Below are 21,916 nucleotides of genomic sequence, written 5' to 3'. Positions count from 1 at the left end.
AATTCTGCTCCTATAACTTATGAACTTCTGAAATGTCAAATACTAGAGGGCATAGCTCTAAGATTAGAAGGGCAAAGTTTGAAGGAGATAAAGTTTAAAGTGGGGCTAAGAATAAAGGGGTGGCCATTTAAAACTGAGGTGAGAAAAAACTTTTTCACCCAGAGAGTTGTCAATTTGTGAAATTCTCTGCCACAGAAGGCAGTGGAGGCCAATTCACTGGATAAATTTAAAAGATAGTTCGATAGAGCTCTTGGGTCTAGCGGAATCAGGGGATATGGGGAGAAGGCAGTAATGGGGTACTGATTAGAAACATAGAAACATAGAAAATAGGTGCAGGAGTAGGCCATTCGGCCCTTCGAGCCTGCACCGCCATTCAATATGATCATGGCTGATCATCCAGCTCAGTAACCTTTACCTGCCTTCTCTCCATACCCCCTGATCCCTTTAGCCACAAGGGCCACATCTAACTCCCTCTTAAATATAACCAATGAACTGGCCTCAACTACCTTCTGTGGCAGAGAATTCCACAGAGTCACCACTCTCTGCGTGAAGAAATGTTTTCTCATCTCGGTCCTAAAAGACTTCCCCCTTATCCTTAAGCTGTGACCCCTAGTTCTGGACTTCCCCAACATCGGGAACAATCTTCCCTCATCTAGCCTCTCCAACCCCTTAAGAATTTTATATGTTTCTATAAGATCCCCCCTCAGTCTTCTAAATTCCAGCGAGTATAAGCCTAGTCTATCCAGTCTTTCTTCATATGAAAGTCCTGCCATCCCAGGGATCAATCTGGTGAACCTTCTCTGTACTCCCTCTAAGGCTAGAATGTCTTTCCTCAGATTAGGAGACCAAAACAGTACACAATACTCCAGGTGTGGTCTCACCAAGGCCCAGTACAACTGCAGCAGAACCTCCCTGCTCCTATACTCAAATCCTCATTGTGGATGATTAGCCATGATCACAATGAATGGCGGTGCTGGCTCAAAGGGCCAAATGGCCTCCTCCTAGAAATAGAAAATAGAATCTATTTTCTTTGAGATGTGCGCGGAAGGTTTTTTTCACATAGATTGTGACGGGGGCCTGCAACACGCTGCCTGGGGTGGTGGTGGAGACAGATACGATAGTGGCCTCGAAGAATCTTTTAGATAGGCACATGGATATACAGGGAATGGGGGGATATGGTTCACATGCGGGCAGAGGAAATTAATTTAACTTGGCATCATGTTGGGCACAGACATTGTGGGCCGAAGAGCCTGATCCTGTGCTGTCCTGTGCTATGCTTGATGTTCTATGCAAATCCTTTGACAATAGACAATAGACAATAGATGCAGGAGGAGGCCATTCGGCCCTTTGAGCCAGCACCGCCATTCAATGTGATCATGGCTGATCATTCTCAATCAGTACCCCGTTCCTCCCTTCTCCCCATACCCCCTGACTCTGCTATCCTTAAGAGCTCTATCTAGCTCTCTCTTGAATGCATTCAGAGAATTGGCCTCCACTGCCTTCTGAGGCAGAGAATTCCACAGATTTACAACTCTCTGACTGAAAAAGTTTTTCCTCATCTCAGTTCTAAATGGCCTACCCAATTGTGTTCTACCCAACTCACCAAAGTCACGTTTGGTGCATTGTGTTTATTTCTGGTCACCTCCTTGCAGCAATGGTGTGGAGGCTTTGGGAGGATGCAGGTTTAGCAGGATGCTGCCTCCTTTAGAGGGAAGTCGCTGTAAGGAGAGGTTGGTCAAGATTGGATTGTCAGGAGGTTGAGGGGAATCCTGATGAAAGTATATAAATAATGACTATTATAATGATTATTATTGTTCTACGTTCCAATTGGATGTGGCAGCAAGCTCGAGGGGCCAAATGGCCCACTCCTCCTCCTACTTTGAGTCATAGAGTCGCAGAATCATACTGCATGGAAACAGGTCCTTCGGCCCAACTTGCCTATACCGTGCAAGGTGCCCCATTAGGGTTGCCAACTGTCCAGTATTAGTCGGGATATCCCGTACTTTGGGCTAAATTGGTTTGTCCCGTATTAGGCCCGCGTGCCACTGTCGGCCTGGACAGTGTAGGCTAATGGAGCGTGTTCGGGGAGCGGGGCCAAGTGTGTTTGCCTGACGGAGGTTGCGTAGCAACCCGCCTCCCAGCCCAGGCGCCGCCATTGTTGGAGCGGGAACACGTGGCCGCTGACTGGGTGAGGTCACGTGGAGCACGGGGCGGTGACGTCACCTTGTCCTGTATTTGGGAGTGAGATAGTTGGCACCCCTATGCCCCATCTACCATTAGTCCCACCTGCCTGTGTTTGACCCATGTCCTTCTCAACCTTTCCTGTCCACTACCTGTCCTTTAAATGTTGTTATAGTTCCTGCCTCAACTACCGCCTTTAGTGTAGTGTAGATCAGCATGGGCAAGCTGGGCCAAAGGGCCTGCTTCTGTATTGTATGATTCTATGACCCCATGCATGGACAGGATGGGCTGAGGGGCCTGTTTCCTTGCAGTATGACTCCATTACTATGCATTGGCAAGCTGGGCCAAAGGACCTGTTTCCGTATGACTGTATGACTGCCACTTTTCATCACATGGTTATCATCACTGGGAAATACTTTGCATGCCATCTGGAAGAGAGGAGGTTAGTTAACACATTAAGCTTCCACTTACTTCCTGATTCATAAAGCAGAACAGGATTCCCACTGTCAAACCCTGTGAGGAAACAAACAGAATGCGATCAATCTAGGGTTATCATATCATCATCATATCATATATATACAGCCGGAAACAGGCCTTTTCGGCCCACCAAGTCCGTGCCGCCCAGCGATCCCCGCACATTAACACTATACTACACCCACTAGGGACAATTTTTACATTTTACCCAGCCAATTAACCTACATACCTGTACGTCTTTGGAGTGTGGGAGGAAACCGAAGATCTCGGAGAAAACCCACGCAGGTCCCGGGGAGAACGTACAAACTCCATACAGTACAGCACCCGTAGTCAGGATCGAACCTGAGTCTCTGGCGCTACCGTGCCGCGTTACCGTTGCCAACTGTCCCGTATTAGCCGGGACATCCCTTATTTTGGGCTAAATTGGTTTGTCCCGTAAGGGCCTGCCCTTGTCCCGTATTGGGCCCGGGGGGCGCTATAGGCCCCGACGCTGTAGGCCCCGACCCATTCCTTCTCTCCAGAGATGCTGCCTGACCCGCTGTGTTACTCCACCATTTTGTGTCCACCTTCAAATTAAACCAGCATCTGCAGTTTTCTTTCCTACTTATAGTTCCCACTATTCTGCTTTACTCCTTTTTTGTCCAGCGGGGTAATATTGGCAATTTTCTAATCGTCTGGAGCCTCTCCTGTCTCTAGTGATTCTTAAAATATCAATGTCAATGCCTCCACAATCTCTAAAGCCACCTCTTTCAGAACCCCAGGGTGCAGTCCATCCGGCCCAGGTGACTTATCCACTTTCAGCCCTTTCAGCTTCCCAAGCACCTTCTCCCTAGTGAATTTCATGCACGTTGTTGGTGTCTTCCACTGTGAAGACTGATGCAAAAAAGATATTCAACTCCTCTGCCATTTCTTTATTCCCCATTATCACTTCCCCTGCATCATTTTCCAGCGGCCCAAAGTCCACTCTTGCCTCCTTCTTACTCTTTATATAACTGAAGAAACTCTTGCTAGCCTCTTTTATATTATTGGCTAGCTTACCTTCGTATTTCATCTTTTCTCCCCATTGCCTTGTTAGTTACCTTCTGTTGTTCTTTAAAAGCTTCCCAATCCTCTAGCTTCCCACTAGTCTTTGCGATGTTGTATGCCTTCTCTTTTAGCTTTATACCGTCCTTGGCTTCCCTTGTCAGCCACGGTCACCTCATTCGCCCACTAGAATCTTTCTTCCTCTTTGGAATGAAAAGATCCCGCATCTTCCGAATGATTCCCAGAAATTCTTGCCATTGCCGTCCCACCATCATCCCTGCTAGGGTCCCTTTCCAGTCACCTTTGGCCAGCGTCTCCCTCGTGCCTCTTTAGTCTCCTTTGCTCAGCTGCAAAACCGACACATCCAATTTCATCTTCTCACTCTCAAATTGCAGATTGAATCTTATCATATTGTGGTCGCTACCTACTAGTGGTTAGGGTTCCTATACCTTGAGATCTCTTATCAAATCCGGTTCATAACACAACACTATATCCAGAATTGCCTTTTCCCCGGTAGGGGGCACTACAAGCAGCTCTAAGAAACCATCTCGGAAGCACTCTACAAATTCCCTTTCTTGAGGTCCAGTACCAACCTGACTTTCCCAGTCTACCTGCATATTGAAATCTCCCATGACCACTGTTCGCCTTTCCTACATGCCAATTGTCTGTAACTTGCATGCTGTATCTTGGCCACTGTTTGGAGGCCTGTAATGACTCCCATTTGAGTCTTTCTACCCTTACAATTTCTCAGCTCTACTCGCAATAACTCTACATCTTCTGATCCTGTCACCCCTCACTAAGGACCAAATTTCATTCCTTACCAAAAGAGCTACCCCACCCCCTCTGCCCATCTGTCTGTCTTTCCAATAGGACATTAAACCTTGAATATTCATCTCTCAGCTCCGGTCCTCTTGCAGCCATTTCTGTGTAATTCCCACAACATCATACCTACCAATTTCTAACTGTGCTACAAGCTCAACCACTTTGTTCCTTATAATATGCACATATAAATACAACACCATTAATTCGGTATTCACCTCCCCTCCTCTCACGGGAGGAGATTTTATGGTTCCGATTTTACCCAGTCTTACTCTCTTTTCCCTTCTTAAGCTTTCCGCCCTGTTACTTCTGGAGACTTCTGTAACTTTTCCTGCACATTCTTTCCCTTTAACTCCACCCTTGCACCTTGCACCTTGCACCTTGCACCCTGCCCCCCCCCCACAAACTATTTAGTTTCAACCCCGATATACGGCCCTGGTTTTACGGTTTGCGAAGAGTCTGGTCCCAGTCAGGTTCAAGTGGAGTCCGTCCTGTCGGAACAGTTCCCTCCTTCCCTAATACTGGTGCCAATGTCCCACAAATTCAAACCCACTTCTTCCACGCCAGTCTTTGAGCCACGTGCTCAAAGCTCTACTCAACAAAGCTCCAGTCTACCTCATTGGATGCCCTTGGACTATCTTTGATCGGACTTTACTGGACTTTACCCTGCACTAAACGTCATTCACGCGATTCCCTTTATAATGTATCTGCACACTGTGGATGGTTCGATTGTAATCATGTATTGTCTTTCTGCTGACGGGTTAGCACGCAACAAAGGATTTTCACTGTACCTCGATGCACGTAACAATAAACTAAACTTAATTCAAACGCAGAACTCGTAATTGTATCCACTTCTGTCATGGGCCTCCTCCAGTGTCATAGTGAGGCCCGCGGCAAACTGGAGGAACAGCACCTCATATTTCGCTTGGGCAGCTTACAGCCCAGCAGTATGAACATTGACTTCTCTAACTTTAGATAGCTCCTCTGTCCCTCTCTTCCCCTCTCCCTTCCCAGTTCTCCCACTGCCTTTCTGTCTCCGCCTAAATCCTTTCTTTCTCCCGCCCCCCCCGACATCAGTCTGAAGAAGGGTCTCGACCCGAAACGTCACCCATTCCTTCTCTCCAGAGATGATGCCTGACCCGCTGAGTTACTCCAGCATGTTGTGATACCTTCTATAACTTCCTCTGCCAGCTCATTCCAGATACAGGGTACCCTTTGAGTGAAAAAAATGTCCTTGAGGTTCCTCGTGAATCACTCCCTTCCCACTTTATCCTGTGCCCTCTAGTTTTAGGATCCTCTATAGACTGGGGAAAAAGACTGTGACGCGTTCAGTTTATCTGTACCCCTCGTGCTCTTATACAATTCATGATCTTGTACACCTCAATATTGTACACCTCAGTGAGGTCACCTCTCGTGCTCCAAATCTCCAATAAAAGAAGCCACACAAGGCTGTGGAGGCCAAATCAATGGTCATTTTTAAGAGAGAAAGATAGATTCTTGATTAGTGCGGGTGTCAGGGGTTATGGGGAAGCAGCAGAATGGAGTTAAGAGGGAAAGATAGTTCAGCCATGATTGAAAGGTGGGGTAGACTCAATGGGCCGAATTGCCTAATTCTGCTCCTATCACTTATGGACATGAAGAGATGAAGCCCATTTTTATCAAAAAATGTATTCAATTTATTAAAAATAATATAAAATCAAAACAGAACCCACCACCATAATACAAGACAAACAAATATACTAAATGAACTACCATACAACTATGTTACAATCCTTGTCCGGGATGCATTCAACCCCCCGCGGTGCCCAGCGGTCCCGGAAATCCCCCAGGGTGCCCGTGGACAGCGCGTACTCCCTCTCTAACCCCACCCGGGCATGGACATAACCCCAGAAAAGGGGCAGGCAGCCGGCTCGGGCAGAGCCCTCTTCCGTCTGGCGCCGCGACTCGCGGACGGCCAGCTTGGCCAGGCCCAGGAGCAAACCCAACCAGGACATTTTCAGTCCAATGTACGAGGCCCGAGGTCAGTTTACCGCCCGTGCACAGTTCGTGGTCTGCCCTACCTGAAACGACCCGATGCAGAGTTCGAGGTACAGCCTTATGGCCAGCACAACTCCATCAGGTGGAAAGGCACAGATAATGTAGTGGATCCCAAACAGAGGAACCAGCAGCATGGTGGACTTCATCAGACGCCTGCAGGAGAGGACAGGAGAGCAATCAGTATTGGCCACAGGGGCTCCAAATCCACTCAAGGTGGACCCTGCCCTTAAAGTTCACAAATTCATAAGTTCTAGTAGACCATTCGGTCCATCAAGTCGACCTTCCTCCCTTACTACCGATACGACTTGCAGATTTTGGGAATCCTGCACCAGCACTCCCAAGTCTCTTTTCACCTCTAATTTCTGAATTCTCTCCCCATTTAGCAAAAAGTCTATGCTTTTATTCCTACTACCAAAATGCATGACTCCACACTTTGCAATGCTGTATTCCATCTGCCTCTTCTCAGCCCACTCTCCCAACCTGTCCAATCATCCCTGGAATCATACTCGCAAACCTCCTCTAGACCCTCTCCAACGCCAGCACATCCTTCCTCAGAAACTGGCGCCCAAAACTGCTCACATACTCCAAATGCGGTCTGACCAATCAAGAATTAAGAGTAGACATAAAATGCTGGAGTAACTCAGCGGGACAGGCAACATCCCAGGAGAGAAGGAATGGGTGACGTTTCGGGTCGAGACCCTTCTTCAGACAGATGTCAGGGGAGGGGCATGGACAAAGATAGGATGTAGTCTGAGACAGGAAGACTAGAGGGAGAACTGGGAAGGGGGAGGGGATAGAGATAGAAAGCAGGGACTATCTGAAGTGGGAGAAGTCAATGTTCATGCCGCTGGGGTGTAAACTACCCAAGCGAAATATGAGGTGCTGTTCCTCCAATTTGCGCTGGGCCTCTCTCTGACAATGGAGGAGGCCCAGGACATAAAGGTCAGATTGGGAATGGGAGGGGGAGTTGAAGTGCTGAGCCACCGGGAGATCAGGTTGGTTGAGATGGACTGAGCGGAGGTATCCAGCGAAACGATCGCCGAGCCTTTGCTTGGTCTCACCGATGTAGAGAAGTTGACACCTGGAACAGTGGATACAGTAGATGAGGTTGGAGGAGGTGCAGGTGAACCTCTGCCTCACCTGGAAAGACAGTTTAGGTCCTTGGATAGAGTAGAGGGGGGAGGTAAAGGGACAGGTGTTGCATCTCCTGCGGTTGCAGGGGAAAGTACCTGGGGAGGGGGTGGTTTGGGTGGGAAGGGAGGAGTGGACCAGGGTGTTTCGGAGGGAACGGTCTCTGCAGAAAGCAGAAAGGGGTGGAGATGGGAAGGTGTGGCCAGTAGTGGGATCCCGTTGGAGGTGGCGGAAAAGTTGGAGAATAATTTGTTGTATGCAATGGCTGATGGGGTGGAAGGTGAGGACAAGGGGGACTCCATCCTTGTTACGAATGGGGTGAGGGGGAGCAAGAACGGAGCTGCAGGATATTGAGGAGACCCTAATGAGAGCCTCATCTGCAATGGAAGAGGGGAACCCCCATTTCCTAAAGAATGAGGATATCTCCGATGCCCTAGTTTGGAACACCTCATCCTGGGTGTACATGCAGTGTAGATCTACATAGGCGGGACCAAGTGCAGGCTCAGCGATCGCTTCGCTGAACACCTCTGCTCAGTCCGTCTCCAACAACCTGATCTACTGGTGACTCAGCACTTCAACTCCCCCTCTCATTCCCAATCTGACCTTTCTGTCCTGGACCTCCTCCATTGTCAGAGTGAGGCGCAGCGCAAATTGGAGGAACAGCATCTCATATTTTGCTTGGGCAGTTTACACCCCAGCGGTATGAACATTGACCTCCCACTTCAGGTAGTCTCTGCTTCCCCTCTCTATCCCCTCCCCCTTCCCAGTTCTCCCACTAGTCTTCCTGTCTCCGTCCTATCTTTATCCCACCCTCCCCAATATCAGTCTGAATAAAGGTCTCGACCCGAAAGGTCACCAATTCCTTCTCTCCGGAGATGCTGCCTGACCGTCTGAGTTATTCCAGCATTTTGTGTCTACAATCGAATTAAACCAGCATCTGCAGGTTTTTTTTGTTACAAGAATCGAGTATTTTATTGTAATTTGTCCCAAATAGAACAATGAAATTCTTACTTGCAGCAGCACAACACAATATGTAAACACTAAACAATATAATAAATTAGAAAAAATAATTCATTGTGTGTATACATACATTTACACATACACATACATACATACATATATATACCGATCAGCCAAAACATTATGACCTGATCAGCCAAAACATTATGACCACCTGCCTAATATGCTGTTGGTCCTCCGTGTGCAGCCCCGTATGCAGCAGGGTGCGATGCACTGTGTATTGTGACACATTCCTCCCATGACCACCGTTAACATTTTCTGTGACTTGTGCCACAGTCGACCTTCTGTCGGTTCGGACCAGACGGGATAGCCTTCGTTGCCCTTGGGCGCCCAACACCGTGTCGCCGGTTTGTGGTTTGTCCCTCCTCGGACCACTGTTGGTAGGTACTCACCACTGCTGACCGGGAGCACCCCACAAGCCTTGCCATTTCAGAGATGCTCTGACCCAGTCATCTGGCCATAACAATTTGGCCCTTGTCAAAGTCGCTCAGGTCTTTACTCCTGCCCATTTCTCCTGCATCCAACACATCAACTTCAAGAACTGACTGTTCACTTGTTGCCTAATATATCCCACCCCTTGACAGGTGCCATTGTAACAAGATAATCAATGTTATTCACTTCGCCTATCAGTGGTCATAATGTTTTGGCTGATCGGTGTATACACATACATAAAAACAAACAAAACAATAATAGCGCAAAAAGACAAAACCCCTAAAGTCTATGCAGTCAATGCCCCAAAGTCTATGTAGTTTGGAACTTATTTGGAGCTTGTAGTGGTGAAGAGGCTGTTGGCCTGATAAATCTCAGGGATCTCAGGGATGCGCAGTTTGCTCACCTGTACTGCGAGGAATTGGCCAGATGCTGGTCCCTGGGAATCAGTTTTTGAACCAAGATCCTGATGATGTTAACAAAAAGCACAAAATTGATCTGGAAAAGCAACAAAAAAAAAGAATTAGTATGTGAACAGGCTGATTTAAAAAAAGAAGACAAATGCATTAGGGAAAAACTGTCCTGCCCTTGTGAGAAGACCAGAGCAATTTAGAGCAATTTAGATTTTTTTTTTAGATTTACAGCGTGGAAACAGGCCCTTCGGCCCACCGAGTCCGCGCTGCCCAGCGATCCCCACACATTAACACTATCCTACACACACTAGGGACAATTTTTACATTCACCCAGTCAATTAACCTACATACCTGTACGTCTTTGGAGTGTGGGAGGAAACCGAAGATCTCGGAGAAAACCCACGCAGGTCACGGGGAGAACGTAAAAACTCCGTACAGACGGCGCCCGTAGTCAGGATCAAACCTGAGTCTCCGGCGCTGCATTCGCTGTAAGGCAGCAACTCTACCGCTGCGCCACCGTGCCGCCCGCAATGAGGCTGGAAGGAACTGCAAATGCTGGTTTATACAGAAGGCAGGCACAAATTGTTGGAGCAACTCAATGGGTCAGGCACCGTCTCTGGAGAAAACGGATGGATAACATTTCGGGTTCTTCCGACTGAAGATTTAATAGGAAACTAAGGGGCTACATTTTACCACAGAGGGTGGCAGGTATATGGAATGAGCTGCTGGAGGAGGTAGTTGAGGCAGCTACTATTGAAACATGTAAGAAACATTTACAGCCTGCTACAGTGCTGTACAGAGCTGCTGCAGAGCTGTAGACATACAGCTACTGAGCAGTAGATGTTGTATATATGGACCAGTAAAGCATTTGACAAGGTTCCCTATGGTCGGCTGCTCTGGAAGGTTAGATCGCATGGGATCCAAGGAGAGATAACTGAATGGATAGCAAATTGGCTTTATGGAAGAAAGCAGAGGGTGATGGGGGAAGGTTGCTTCACGGACTGGAGGCCTGTGATTAGTGGAGTGCCTCGGGGTTCGGTGCTGGGCCCGTTACTGTTTGTCATCTACATCAATGATTTGGATGAGAACACGCAGGGCAAGATTAGCAAGTTTGCAATATACAAAGTGGGTGATTTTGCAGATAGTGAAGATAGTTGTGAAAGATTGCAGCAGGATCTGGATCGATTGGCCAGGTGGGCTGAGGAATGGTTGATGGATTTTAATGCAGAAAAATGTGAGGTGTTGCATTTTGGGAAGACTAACATGGGCAGGACCTACACAGTGAATCGTTGGGCTCCTTGTAGTGCTGTAGAGTAGAGGGATCTAGGAGTGCAGGTGCATAGCTCCATGAACGTGGAGTCACAGGTAGATCAGGTGGTCAAAAAGGCTTTTGGCACATGGGCCTTTACCGCCCAGAGTATTGAGCATAGAAGTTGGGAGATCATGTTGCAGTTGTATAAGACGTTGGTGAGGCCGTATTAAGAGTATTGTGTTCAGTTCTGGGCACCGTGTTATAGGAAAGATGTTGTCAAGCTGGAAAGAGTATAAAGAAGATTTATGAAGATGTTGCCAGGACTAGAGGGTCTGAGATATAGGGAGAGGTTGAGTAGGCTGGGTCTCTATTCCATGGAGCGTAGGAGGATGAGGGGAGATCTTATAGAGGTGTATAAAATCATGAGGCGAATAGATTGGGTAGATGCACAGTCTCTTGTCCAGAGTAGGGGAATAGAGGACAAGAGGTTTAAGGTGAAAGGCAAAAGATTTAATAGGAATCTGAGGGATACCATTTTCACACAAATTGTGGTGGTGTATGGAACAAGCTGCCAGAGGAGGTAGTTGGGGCTGGGACTAGCCCAACATTTAAGAAGCAGTTAGACAGGTACATGGATAGGACAGGTTTGGAGGGATCCGGACCAAATGCTGGCAGGTGGGACTAATGCAGCTGGGACATGTTGGCTGGTGTAGGCAAGTTGGGCTGAAGGGCCTGTTTCCACACTGTATGACTCAATGACGTCCCAAAAAATAAGTGGTGTCACACTATATCACTCTGTGACCCTATGACTCGATGACGTGTAGTTTTGTCTGGGTTAATGGGGGTGCCGGAACACCAGTTGCCGGAAAATCGATGGTGGACCTGTACATAGAACAGTACGGCACAGCATAGAGTCATAGAGTGATACAGCGCTGAAACAGGCCCTTCGGCCCAACTCGCTCACACCGGCCAACATGTCCCAGCTGCACCAGTCCCACCTGCTTGCCTTTGGTCCATATTCTTCCAATCCTGTCCTATCCATGTACCTGTCTAACTGTTTCTTAGAGTCATAGAGTGATACAGTGTGGAAACAGGTGCAGCGGTAGAGTTGCTGCCTTACAGTGAATGCAGCGCTGCAGACCCGGGTTCCATCCCGATTATGGGTGCTGTCTGTACGGAGTTTGTACGTTCTCCCCGTGACCTGCGTCGGTTTTCTCCGTGATCTTTCGTTTCCTCCCACACTCCAAAGGTTTGTAGGTTAATTGCCTTGGTAAATGTAAAAATTGTCCCTAGCGTGTGTAGGGTAGTGTTAATGTGTGGGGATCGCTGGTCAGCACGGACCCAGTAGGCCGAAAGGTTCTGTTTCCGCGCTGTATCTGTCTAAACAAAACTAGTCCGTGCTGACCAGCGATCCCCCATACACTAGCACCATCCTACACACCAGGGACTATTTACAATTTACAGAAGCCAAATGAATCTACAAACCCGCACGTCTAAGGGATGTGGGCGGAAACCGGAGCACCCGGAGAAAACCTACGATGTGATTGGGAGAACGCACAAACTCCATACAGACAGCCCCCACAGTCAGGATCAAACCTGGGTTTCTGGTGCTGTAATGCTGTGACCTTTGGGGCAGGGGTGACCTGCACAAAATGGACGGGTTGCACATTAACTGGAGGGGGACCAACATTCTGGCAGGTGGGTTTGCTAGAGCTACTTGGGTGGGTTTGACATAAATAGTGGGGGGGGGTCAACAAGGTGGAAGCGTATGCGTGGAGTTAACAGGAAAGAGAGTGCAGGAAAGGTCATGGAAGTCTCCAGTAATAACAAGACAGAGAGTTTAGAAAGGGAGAATGGAGCAAGGATGGTTGTGAGGGGAGGGGTGGTCAACACCAAATTAAAGGTAATATATTTGAATGCATGTAGCATAAAGAACAAAGTGGATGGGCTTGGAGCACAGTTGGAAATTGGCAGGTATGATGTTGTCGGCATTACGGAGACGAGGCTGCAAGAGGATTGGAATTGGGAGCTAAATATTCAAGGCTACGCATCCTATCGCAAGGACAGACAGGTGGGCAGAGGGGATGGGGTAGCACTGCTGGTAATGAATTAAATTCAGTCCTTATCTCAGGGTGACAAAGGATCAGAAGATGTCGAGCTGAAAAACTGCAAGGGTAAAAAGACTAATGGGAGCTATTTACAGGCCCTCAAACAGTAGCCCGGATGTAGGGTACAAGTTGCATCAGGAAATAAAATCGGCGTGTAGGAAAGGCAATCTACAAGGTGGTCATGGGAAATTTCAATGTGCAGGTAGACTGTGGAAATCAGGCTGGTACTGGAACCCAAGAAAGTGAATTTGTAGAGTGCCTCCAAGATAGTTTCTTCGAGCAGCTTGTAGTGGAGCCGACCAGGGATAAGGCAATTCTAGATTTAATGTTGTGCAATGAACCAGATTTAATAAAGAGAACTTGAGATAAAGGAACAACAAGGAGGTAGTGACCACAATATGTTAAGATTTAACCTACAATTTGAAAGGAGGAAGGTTAAATCGGATGTGTCAGTATTACAGCTGAGCAAAGGGAACCACTGAGGCACGAGGGAAGAGCTGGCAAAGATCGACTGGAAAGGGGCTTTAGTAGGAATGACGGTAGAGAAGCAATGGCAGGAATTTCTGTGGATAATTCGGAAGGTGCAGGTTCATTTCATTCCAAAGCGGAAGAAAGATTCCAAGGGGAGAATAAGACAACCATGGCTGACAAGGGAGGTTAAGGACAACATAAAAGCAAAAGGGAAGGCAAATAACATTGCAAAGATCAGTGGGAAGCCAGAGGATTGGGATATTATTAAAGAACAACAAAAGGTAACTAAGAGGGCAGTTTGGAAAGAAAAGGTGAAGTGTGAATGTAAGCTGGCCAATAATATAAAAGAGGATTCCCCGGATTCCCTAGAGGTTCTAACGATCTATAAACAGTAAAAAGGAGACAAGAGCACTTTCCATCGCCCGGTGGGGGCTCAAGACTTTCATCGGCCTGCTCGGCTCGGCCCTGGGACTTTCCATCGCCCGGTGGGGGCTCAGGACTTTCATCGGCCTGCTCGGCTCGGCTCGGCCCTGGGACTTTCCATCGCCCGGTGGGGGCTTCAAAAAGTTGGGAGCCTCGATCACCTCGTGGCACCACGGGAGAAGAATGAGGAGGAGATAAGACTTTGCCTTCCATCACAGTGAGGGTATGCCTAGAGCAATCACTGTGATGGCTGTTTTGTGTAAAAAATTATATCTGTGTGTCTTGTGCTTTTTAATGTCTACTGCCGGACCCTGACGTGAGAGGACGCTGGCGTTGTGTATTCGCCGCTTTTCCGTCAGGATAGTTTGTCTGTTTGTTTCTATGTTAATTGTTTTTGTAAAGCGCTTTGAGCATGTGATAAGGCGCTATATAAAATAAATGGATTATTATTATTATTATTATTAAGAGTGGACTTTGGACCGCTGGAGAATGATGCAGGAGGTGTGAACAGGAAATCAAGAAATGGCAGAGGAATTGAATAACTGTTTTGCTTCAGTCTTCACAGTGGAAGACACCAGCAATGTGCCTGCAATCCTAGAGTCAGGGGATGGAAGTTAGTGGAGTAGTGATTACTAAGGAGACGTTGCTAGAATACTGAAAGTTCTGAGGGTGGATTAGTCACCTGGATGGACTGCACCCCAGGATTCTGAAGGAGGTGGCCTCAGAGAGTGTGGAGGCATTAGTTGTGGTATTTCAAGATTCACTAGAGTTAGGAGTGGTTCCTGAAGATTGGAAAATTGCAAATATCACCTCGCTGTACAAGAAGGGAGCAATGCAGAAGAGCGGAAACTATAGGCCGGTCAGCCTGACTTCGGTGGTTGGTAAGATTTTAGAATCCATTATAAAGGAAGAGGTTACGCAGTACTTAGAAGTTCACACTAAAATAGGCCGAAGTCAGAGTGGCTTTGTGATGGGAAGATCTTGCCTGAAGAATCTGCTGGAGTTTTTTGAGGAAGTTAATAGCAGGACAGACTGGACTAGAGGGGAGGCTGTAGATGTTGATCACCTAGATTTTCAGGCCTTTGATAAGGTGCTGCATGTCAGGCTGCGAGGGAAGATGAGAGCCCACGGTATTAAAGGAAAGATACTAGCATGGATAACGGGTTGGCTGGATGGCAGAAGGCAAAGAGTTGCAATAAAAGGCACTTTTTCAGGTTGGTGGCCAGTGACTAGCGGAGTTCCGCAAGGGTTGGTGCTGGGGCCACTTCTCTTCACATGGTTCACATAGCCAACCCGTTATCCGTGCTAGTATCTTTCCTTTAATACCGTGGGCTCTCATCTTCCCTCGCAGCCTGACGTGCAGCACCTTATCAAAGGTCTTCTGAAAATCTAGGTGATTAACATCTACAGCCTCCCCTCTGTCTGTCCTGCTATTAACTTCCTCAAAAAACTCCAGCAGATTCTTCAGGCAAGATCTTCCCATCACAAAGCCACACTGACTTCGGCCTATTTTATTGTGAACTTCTAAGTACTGCGTAACCTCTTCCTTTATAATGGATTCTAAAATCTTACCAACCACTGAAGTCAGGCTGACCGGCCTATAGTTTCCGCTCTTCTGCTTTGCTCCCTTCTTGTACAGTGAGGTGATATTTGGATAAAGGGATTGAAGGCTTTGTGGCCAAGTTTGCAGGTTTGTGGCCAAGTTTGCAGGTGATGCTAAGATAGGTGGAGAAGCAGGCAGTGTAGAGGAAGCAAGGACTCTGCAGAAGGACTTGGACAGGTTAGGAGAGTGGTCAGAGAAGTGGCAGATGAAATTCAGTAGAACAAAGTGCATGCATTTCGGTAAGAAGAATAAAGGCATAGATTATTTTCTAAATGGGGAGAGAATCCAGAAATTGGAGGTGCAAAGGAACTTTGGAATGCTGGTACAGGACTCCCAAAAAGTTAATTTGCATGTCAAATCGGTAGTAAGGAAGGCAAATTCAATGCTAGCATTCATATCAAGGGGACTAGAATACAAATTCAGAGATGTAATGATGAGGCTCTAAAAGGCGCTAGTCAGGCAAAATTTGGAGTATTGTGAGCAGATTTGGTCCATATCTGAGGAAGGATGTGCAGGCTCTCGAGCGGGTCCAGAAGATGTTTACAAGAATGATTCCAGGAATGAGTAGGTTAACATATGATGAGGGTTTGACAGCATTGGGCCTGAGCTAGCTGCAGTTTAGAAGGTTGAGGGGGATCTCATTGAAGCGTACAGAATAATGAAAGGCATAGGCAGAGTGGGTGTGGAAAGGATGTTTTCCACTGGTGGGAGAGTCTAGGACAAGAGGTCATAGGCTCAGAATTAAAGGGGGCTATTTTATAAAGGAGCTGAGGAGGAACTTCTTTAGTTAGAGGGTAGTTAATCCGTGGAACTCATTGCCACAGAAGCCTGTGGAGGCCAAGTCAGTGGATATTTTTACGGCAGAGGTAGAACGGGTGTCAAGAGTTATGGGGAGAAGGCAGGAAAGTGGGGCTAGGAGGCAGAGATCAGCCATGATTGAATGGCGGAGTGGACACGATGGTCCGAATAGCCTAATTCTACTCCTATAACTTGTGAACATGTAAGGCAGCAACTCTACCGTTGTGCCACCGTGCCGCCTTGCTTCTTATCTACTGTATCTCCTCCCTTCGACAGCAGTGTGTCCCTCCAAGCTGATTTTAAAAGGATGCATCTCACTTACTGCAACAGAGGCCACAATTGGTCCTTTGATAATCCACCAATATGGAGAATCTTCTATCACATCCCAGCACCTAACGATAGAGCAAAATATAAATATATAGAGCAAAATATTGATATATACAGCAAAATATAAATATATAGAGCAAAATATAAATATACAGAGCAAAATATAAATATACAGAGCAAAATATAACTATATAGAGCAAAATATAAATGAATCATATTTTATAAATGAATAATATAGAGAGTCTTCTATCACATCTCAGCACCTAAAGACAGAGCAAAATATAAATGAATCATATTCCTTAAGCTGCAATCTATTCACTGTAATCTGAGCACCCTGGCCACACTGGTAATCTATTCAGTGTTACTCCAGAACAGCAACAAATGATACAGTCATCATCGGCAGTCATTCGAAGCGAGTATGACTGCCCTCTCCATAGGGTCGGATGCCTGTGCGTGACTTTGTTTAACGTGGGGAGACTGGTGCACAGACAGCCACCACACACACGGTCCTTGACAGATCTGGGTCAGGGTCCAGTGGCGTGGAGTCCAAGACGACCGGGGACCCTTTTCTGCCGCAGCCTCCATCCGCCTTCCCAGCCGTTTTGACGCTCCACTGAAGTCAGTCATCATCCGCCTGTTCCGCCGTTGAGGTCTTGATTGGATTGCTCTTTGTCAGGGACCTCCCCCTCGACCTTACTGCCATGGGTGACCCTACCAGGAGCGTAGCTCCAGACGGCATCGCTCTCAGGATCTCAGGACCACACAAGCTTCTCCACCACGACAAGGTGACAATCCTACAGTGGGACTGTTGCCTCATTGCACTAGAGCCTGGGTTTGACCCGATCTATTCCTCTCATGATCTTATACACCTCTATAAGATCACCCCTCATCCTTCTGCTCTCCATGGAATAGAGACCCAGCCTACTCAGCCTCTCCCTATAACTCACACCCTCTAGTCCTGGCAACATCCTTGTAAATCTTTCCTGGTCCCTTTCAAGCTTGACAATATCTTTCCTATAACATAGTGCCCAGAACTGCACACAATATTCTAAATGCGGTCTCACCAACGTCTTGTACAAACACAACATGACCTCCCAACTTCTATACTCAATATAGACCCCATCCCCCTGCCAATCCAGTTGAAACCTCTCGTGTAGCATTACACCTGCCCGCCAGGGCGTTGGTCCCACTCCAGTTTAGGTGCAACCCGTCCCTTTTGTACAGGTCACCCCTGCCCCAGAAGAGATCCCAGTGATCCAGAAATCTGAATCCCTGCCCCCTGCACCAACTTCTCAGCCACACATTCATTTCCCCTATCGTCCTGCTCTTACCTTCACTAGCACAAGGTACTGGAAGCAATCCTGAGATCACTACCCTGGAGGTCCTGCTTCTCAGTCTTTACCCAATTCCGTAAACTATTGTTGCAAAACCTCCTTCCTCTTCCTACCTATATCGATTGTGCCAACATACTGCTGCTGTGTATAATAGTTTCAATTGGTATATTTGTTTGTATAGTATTCTGGTGGTGGGTTCTGTTTTGGTTTTATTGTATTGTATGTAATATTTGAATATTTGAATAAATATTTTTGATTAAATTTCTATAAATTGTCCCTAGTGTGTTGGGTAGATCTGGTGTACAGGTGACCGCTGGTTGACACGGACTCGGTGCGCGGTCAGTGGTTTTCAAGCTGTGTCACTGAACTAAACTGAACTATATTTACTGAGTTATAACTATATAACTGAACTATCTACTGAGGACTTTGGACGTCATTCGTTGAAGGAACAAAGGGGAGTTGAGAAAGTCATTATTTCACTCACTGTTTTTTTTTAGATTTCTTTTAGAGATGCATCGTGGAAACAGGCAAAAGTTGTCAACTTTCTAACTCCCAAATAATGGTGAAAAGGTGACCCACGTGATCTCACCCAGCCAGCGGCCACGTGCTTCCGCTCCATCAATGGCGGCCGCCTGGGCCGGGAGGCGGGTTGCTACGCAACCTCCATCAGGCAAACACACTCGGCCCCGCTCCCCGAACACACTCCGTTACCCTACACTGTCCGGGCCTACACTGTCCGGGCCTACAGTTTCCAGACCTACAGTGCCCATCAGGCCGAATACGGGACAAGGGTGGGCCCATGCGGGACAAACAAATTTGGCCTAAATAATGGGATGTCCCGCTAATATGGGACAGTTGGTCTATGCTAAAACAGGCCCTTCCATCAGGTTTCCACAGACTGGCAGTCACCCGTACTCTAGTTCTATCCTACACTTGTGGCAAGTTACAGAGGCCAATTTGCCTCCACACCCGCACGTGCTTGGAGTGTGGGAGGAAACCAGAGCACCCGGACAAAACCCACAGTCACAGGGATCATCGGGGACCTGGAATGGAGAGTGTTGCATACAGCCGTGGCCTGTAGCAGGTACTTGAGCCGGTTCACGGACTCGCCGGCTGCCTGTCACTTCTGCGGTGAGGAAGAGACTGTGTTCCATATGTACCTGCAGTGTGAGAGGTTGCAGCCCCTGTTTGACTATCTGAAGGGGCTGCTCCTCATGTTTTGGCTCCATTTTAGCCTCACGCTCCTGATATTTGGGCACGCGGTACAGAGGGGGGAGGGAGGAGGGGGTCTCCCTGTCGGTCTGCTCCTGGGCCTGGCCAAGATGGCCATTCGCGGGTCCAGGCAGCGGGCAGTCGACGGCCGCACAGGGGTCGGCTGCGCGCCCCTGTTCCGGGCTTATGTCCGTGCCCGCGTGTCCCTGGAGAGGGAACACGCGGTGTCCACGGGGACTCTGGAGGCCTTCCGGGAATGCTGGTCGCCGCGGGAGGTCGAATGTATTGTTGATAAAGTTGGTGATATATTAATTTGATTACTGTTTGTTTTGTAAACTGCCAATATAGGCAGCCTTTGATCATGTTACCACTCTGTATGCTCGTTTTTGTTTGATGAATAAAAGTATTTGCATATATTAAAAAAAAGGGAGATCGTACACACTCTTTACAGACAGTATCCGTAGTCAGGATCGAACCCGGTTCTCTGGCGCTGCAAGGCAGCATCTCTACTGCCGTGCCGTTTGTTGAAGCACGATCCATACATCTTCTTTTAATTTATTACTTACTCTGTGTTCTCAAACTGGAATTTAGTGACCACCCAGGCTGCCGTGCACACAATTGGAACACCTTGAAGAAGAGAAATTGTTTGTTAGCGGCCCAGCTAAATTCAGGCTAAAGTCCCTCCAGGAGGCACAGAGCCAGATAAACATCATTTCAGGCAGAACTCTCAGCAGCCAGGAGAATCACAAACATACCATTAAAGAAGTGATTTTAGTGGACACGGCAGCTCGTTCCACATACACAACATCACTCAGTCCGTCTTAACCTACTTGATCTCCCGGTGGCTCAGCACTTCAACTCCCCCTCCCATTCCCAATCTGACCTTTCTGTCCTGGGCCTCCTCCATTGTCAGAGTGAGGCCCAGCACAAATTGGAGGAACAGCACCTCATATTTCGCTTGGGTAGTTTATACCCCAGCGGTATGAACATTGACTTCTCTAACTTCCCTTTCCTTTTCTATCCCCTCCCCCTTTCCAGTTCTCACATTAGTCTTCCTCTCTCTGACTACATTCTATCTTTGTCCCGCCCCCTCCCCTGACATCAGTCTGAAGAAGGGTCTCGACCTGAAACGTCACCCATTCCTTCTCTCCAGAGATGCTACCTGACCCGCTCAGTTACTCAACCATTTTGTGTCTACCTTCGATTTAAACCAGCATCTGCTAGTTTTTTTCCTACCCTGAAACAGACCCTTTGGCCCACTGAGTCCAAGCCAACATTCAAGTACCTATTTCTGACGCTAATTTTACTCTTACCACATTCTCATCCACTCCACTCCCTCCCCCAGAAATTGACGCTCACCCACACGGGTTAGCGGCACAGCAGTAGAGTTGCTGCCTTACAGCGGCAGAGACCCAGGTTCGATCCTGACTACTGGTGCAGTCTGTACGGAGTTTGTACGTTCTCCCTGTGACTGCATGGGTTTGCACTGGAGGCTCTGGTTTCCTCCCACACTCCAAAGACGTACAGGTTTGTGGACTAATTGGCTTTGATAAATATTGTAAATTGTCCCTTGTGTGTGGGTGTAGAATAGTGTTAGCGTCACAGGGAGACCGTACAAACTCACAAGACTTTGGTTACAGTGGCGCAGCGGTAGATTACTGCCTTACAGCGAATGCAGCACTGGAGACCTGGGTTCGATCCTGACTACGGGCGCTGTCTGTACGGAGTTTGTACGTTCTCCCCGTGACCTGCGTGCGTTTTCTCCGAGATATTCGGTTTCTTCCCACACTCCAAAGACGTACAGGTTTGTAGGTTAGTTGGCTTGGTAAACGTAAAGATTGTCCCTAGTGGGTGTAGGATAGTGTTAATATGTGGGGGTCATTGGTCGGCGCGGACCCGGTGGGCCGAAGGGCCTGTTTCAGCCCTGTATCTCTAAACTAAACTAAACTAAACTTTAAACCCAAGGCAAGAGAACAGTGGTGAATTATCATTTGTCAAACAAAATCAGGGAACCAAGAATGTTAATGATTTAAAGTGTGCAGATCAGTGATTTCTAGTTTTTACCTGAGAAACTTTGAGATTTAATTTAGTTTAGAGATATGGTGTGGAAACAGGCCCTTCGGCCCACTGAATCCGCGCCGATCAACAATCATCCGTACGCTTGTATCCTACACACGAAGGACAATTTACAGAAGCCAATTAACCTACAAACCTGTACGTTATTGAGATGTGGGAGGAAACCGGAGCACAGGGAGAAAACACACGCGGTCACAGGGAGAACGTGAAAACTCCGTACAGACAGCACCCGTAGTTGGGATCAAACTCGCGTCTCTGGCGCTGTCAGGCAGCGACTCTACCGCTGTGCCACTGTGCCGGTGAGGGTAAGTTTTGAAAGGTAGATGGTTGGACAAGGGCCAGAGGTGAAAAGGTGTGAGATAAGGAGACAAGCTGCGAATTGTGAAGTCAGAGGATGGAATCTAGGTGGGTTGGGGGAAAGGGGGAAAACAGCATCTGCAGTTCCCTACATCTCAATTTTGGAAACCGCTTGCCAGAATGCCTCAGATCCCATGTGACTGAACGTTTTAGACCTGCCTACTGTGCGGGACTTTGTCAATACGCCTTGCTGAACTCCAAGTGGATTGGCTGCCTTTCTCTCAATAATATAGGAATGCAAATATTCAACATCTTCCCTCGCCAGATTTAGTTTAGTTTAGTTTAGAGATACGGGCCCTTCAGCCCACCAGGTCCGCACCGACCAGCGATCCCAACACAATAACACTATCCTGCACCCACCAGCAACAATTTCTACATTTACCAAGCCAATTAACCTACAAACCTACAAGTCTTTGGAGTGTGGGAGG

At 47.7% G+C, this 21,916-nt stretch overlaps 1 protein-coding gene across 1 annotated transcript in view; it reads right to left on the bottom strand.

The window, feature by feature from the left end:
• The window catches only part of ghrhrl (growth hormone releasing hormone receptor, like), a 51,157-nt gene that overhangs the window by 729 nt on the left and 28,512 nt on the right, over window positions 1-21,916 (bottom strand). The window contains exons 8-12 of the mRNA XM_078424254.1: window positions 19,622-19,682; window positions 16,505-16,574; window positions 9,521-9,612; window positions 6,558-6,687; window positions 2,653-2,694 (exon numbers count right to left, since the gene is read on the bottom strand). Coding sequence (XP_078280380.1) covers window positions 2,653-2,694; window positions 6,558-6,687; window positions 9,521-9,612; window positions 16,505-16,574; window positions 19,622-19,682 — 395 coding nt within the window. The remainder of the gene's footprint in view (window positions 1-2,652; window positions 2,695-6,557; window positions 6,688-9,520; window positions 9,613-16,504; window positions 16,575-19,621; window positions 19,683-21,916) is intronic.

This window comes from Rhinoraja longicauda, chromosome 2 (assembly GCF_053455715.1).
Source record: "Rhinoraja longicauda isolate Sanriku21f chromosome 2, sRhiLon1.1, whole genome shotgun sequence".
Classification (NCBI taxonomy): Eukaryota; Metazoa; Chordata; class Chondrichthyes; order Rajiformes; family Arhynchobatidae; genus Rhinoraja; species Rhinoraja longicauda.
This window is presented reverse-complemented; position numbering and strand designations above follow the sequence as displayed.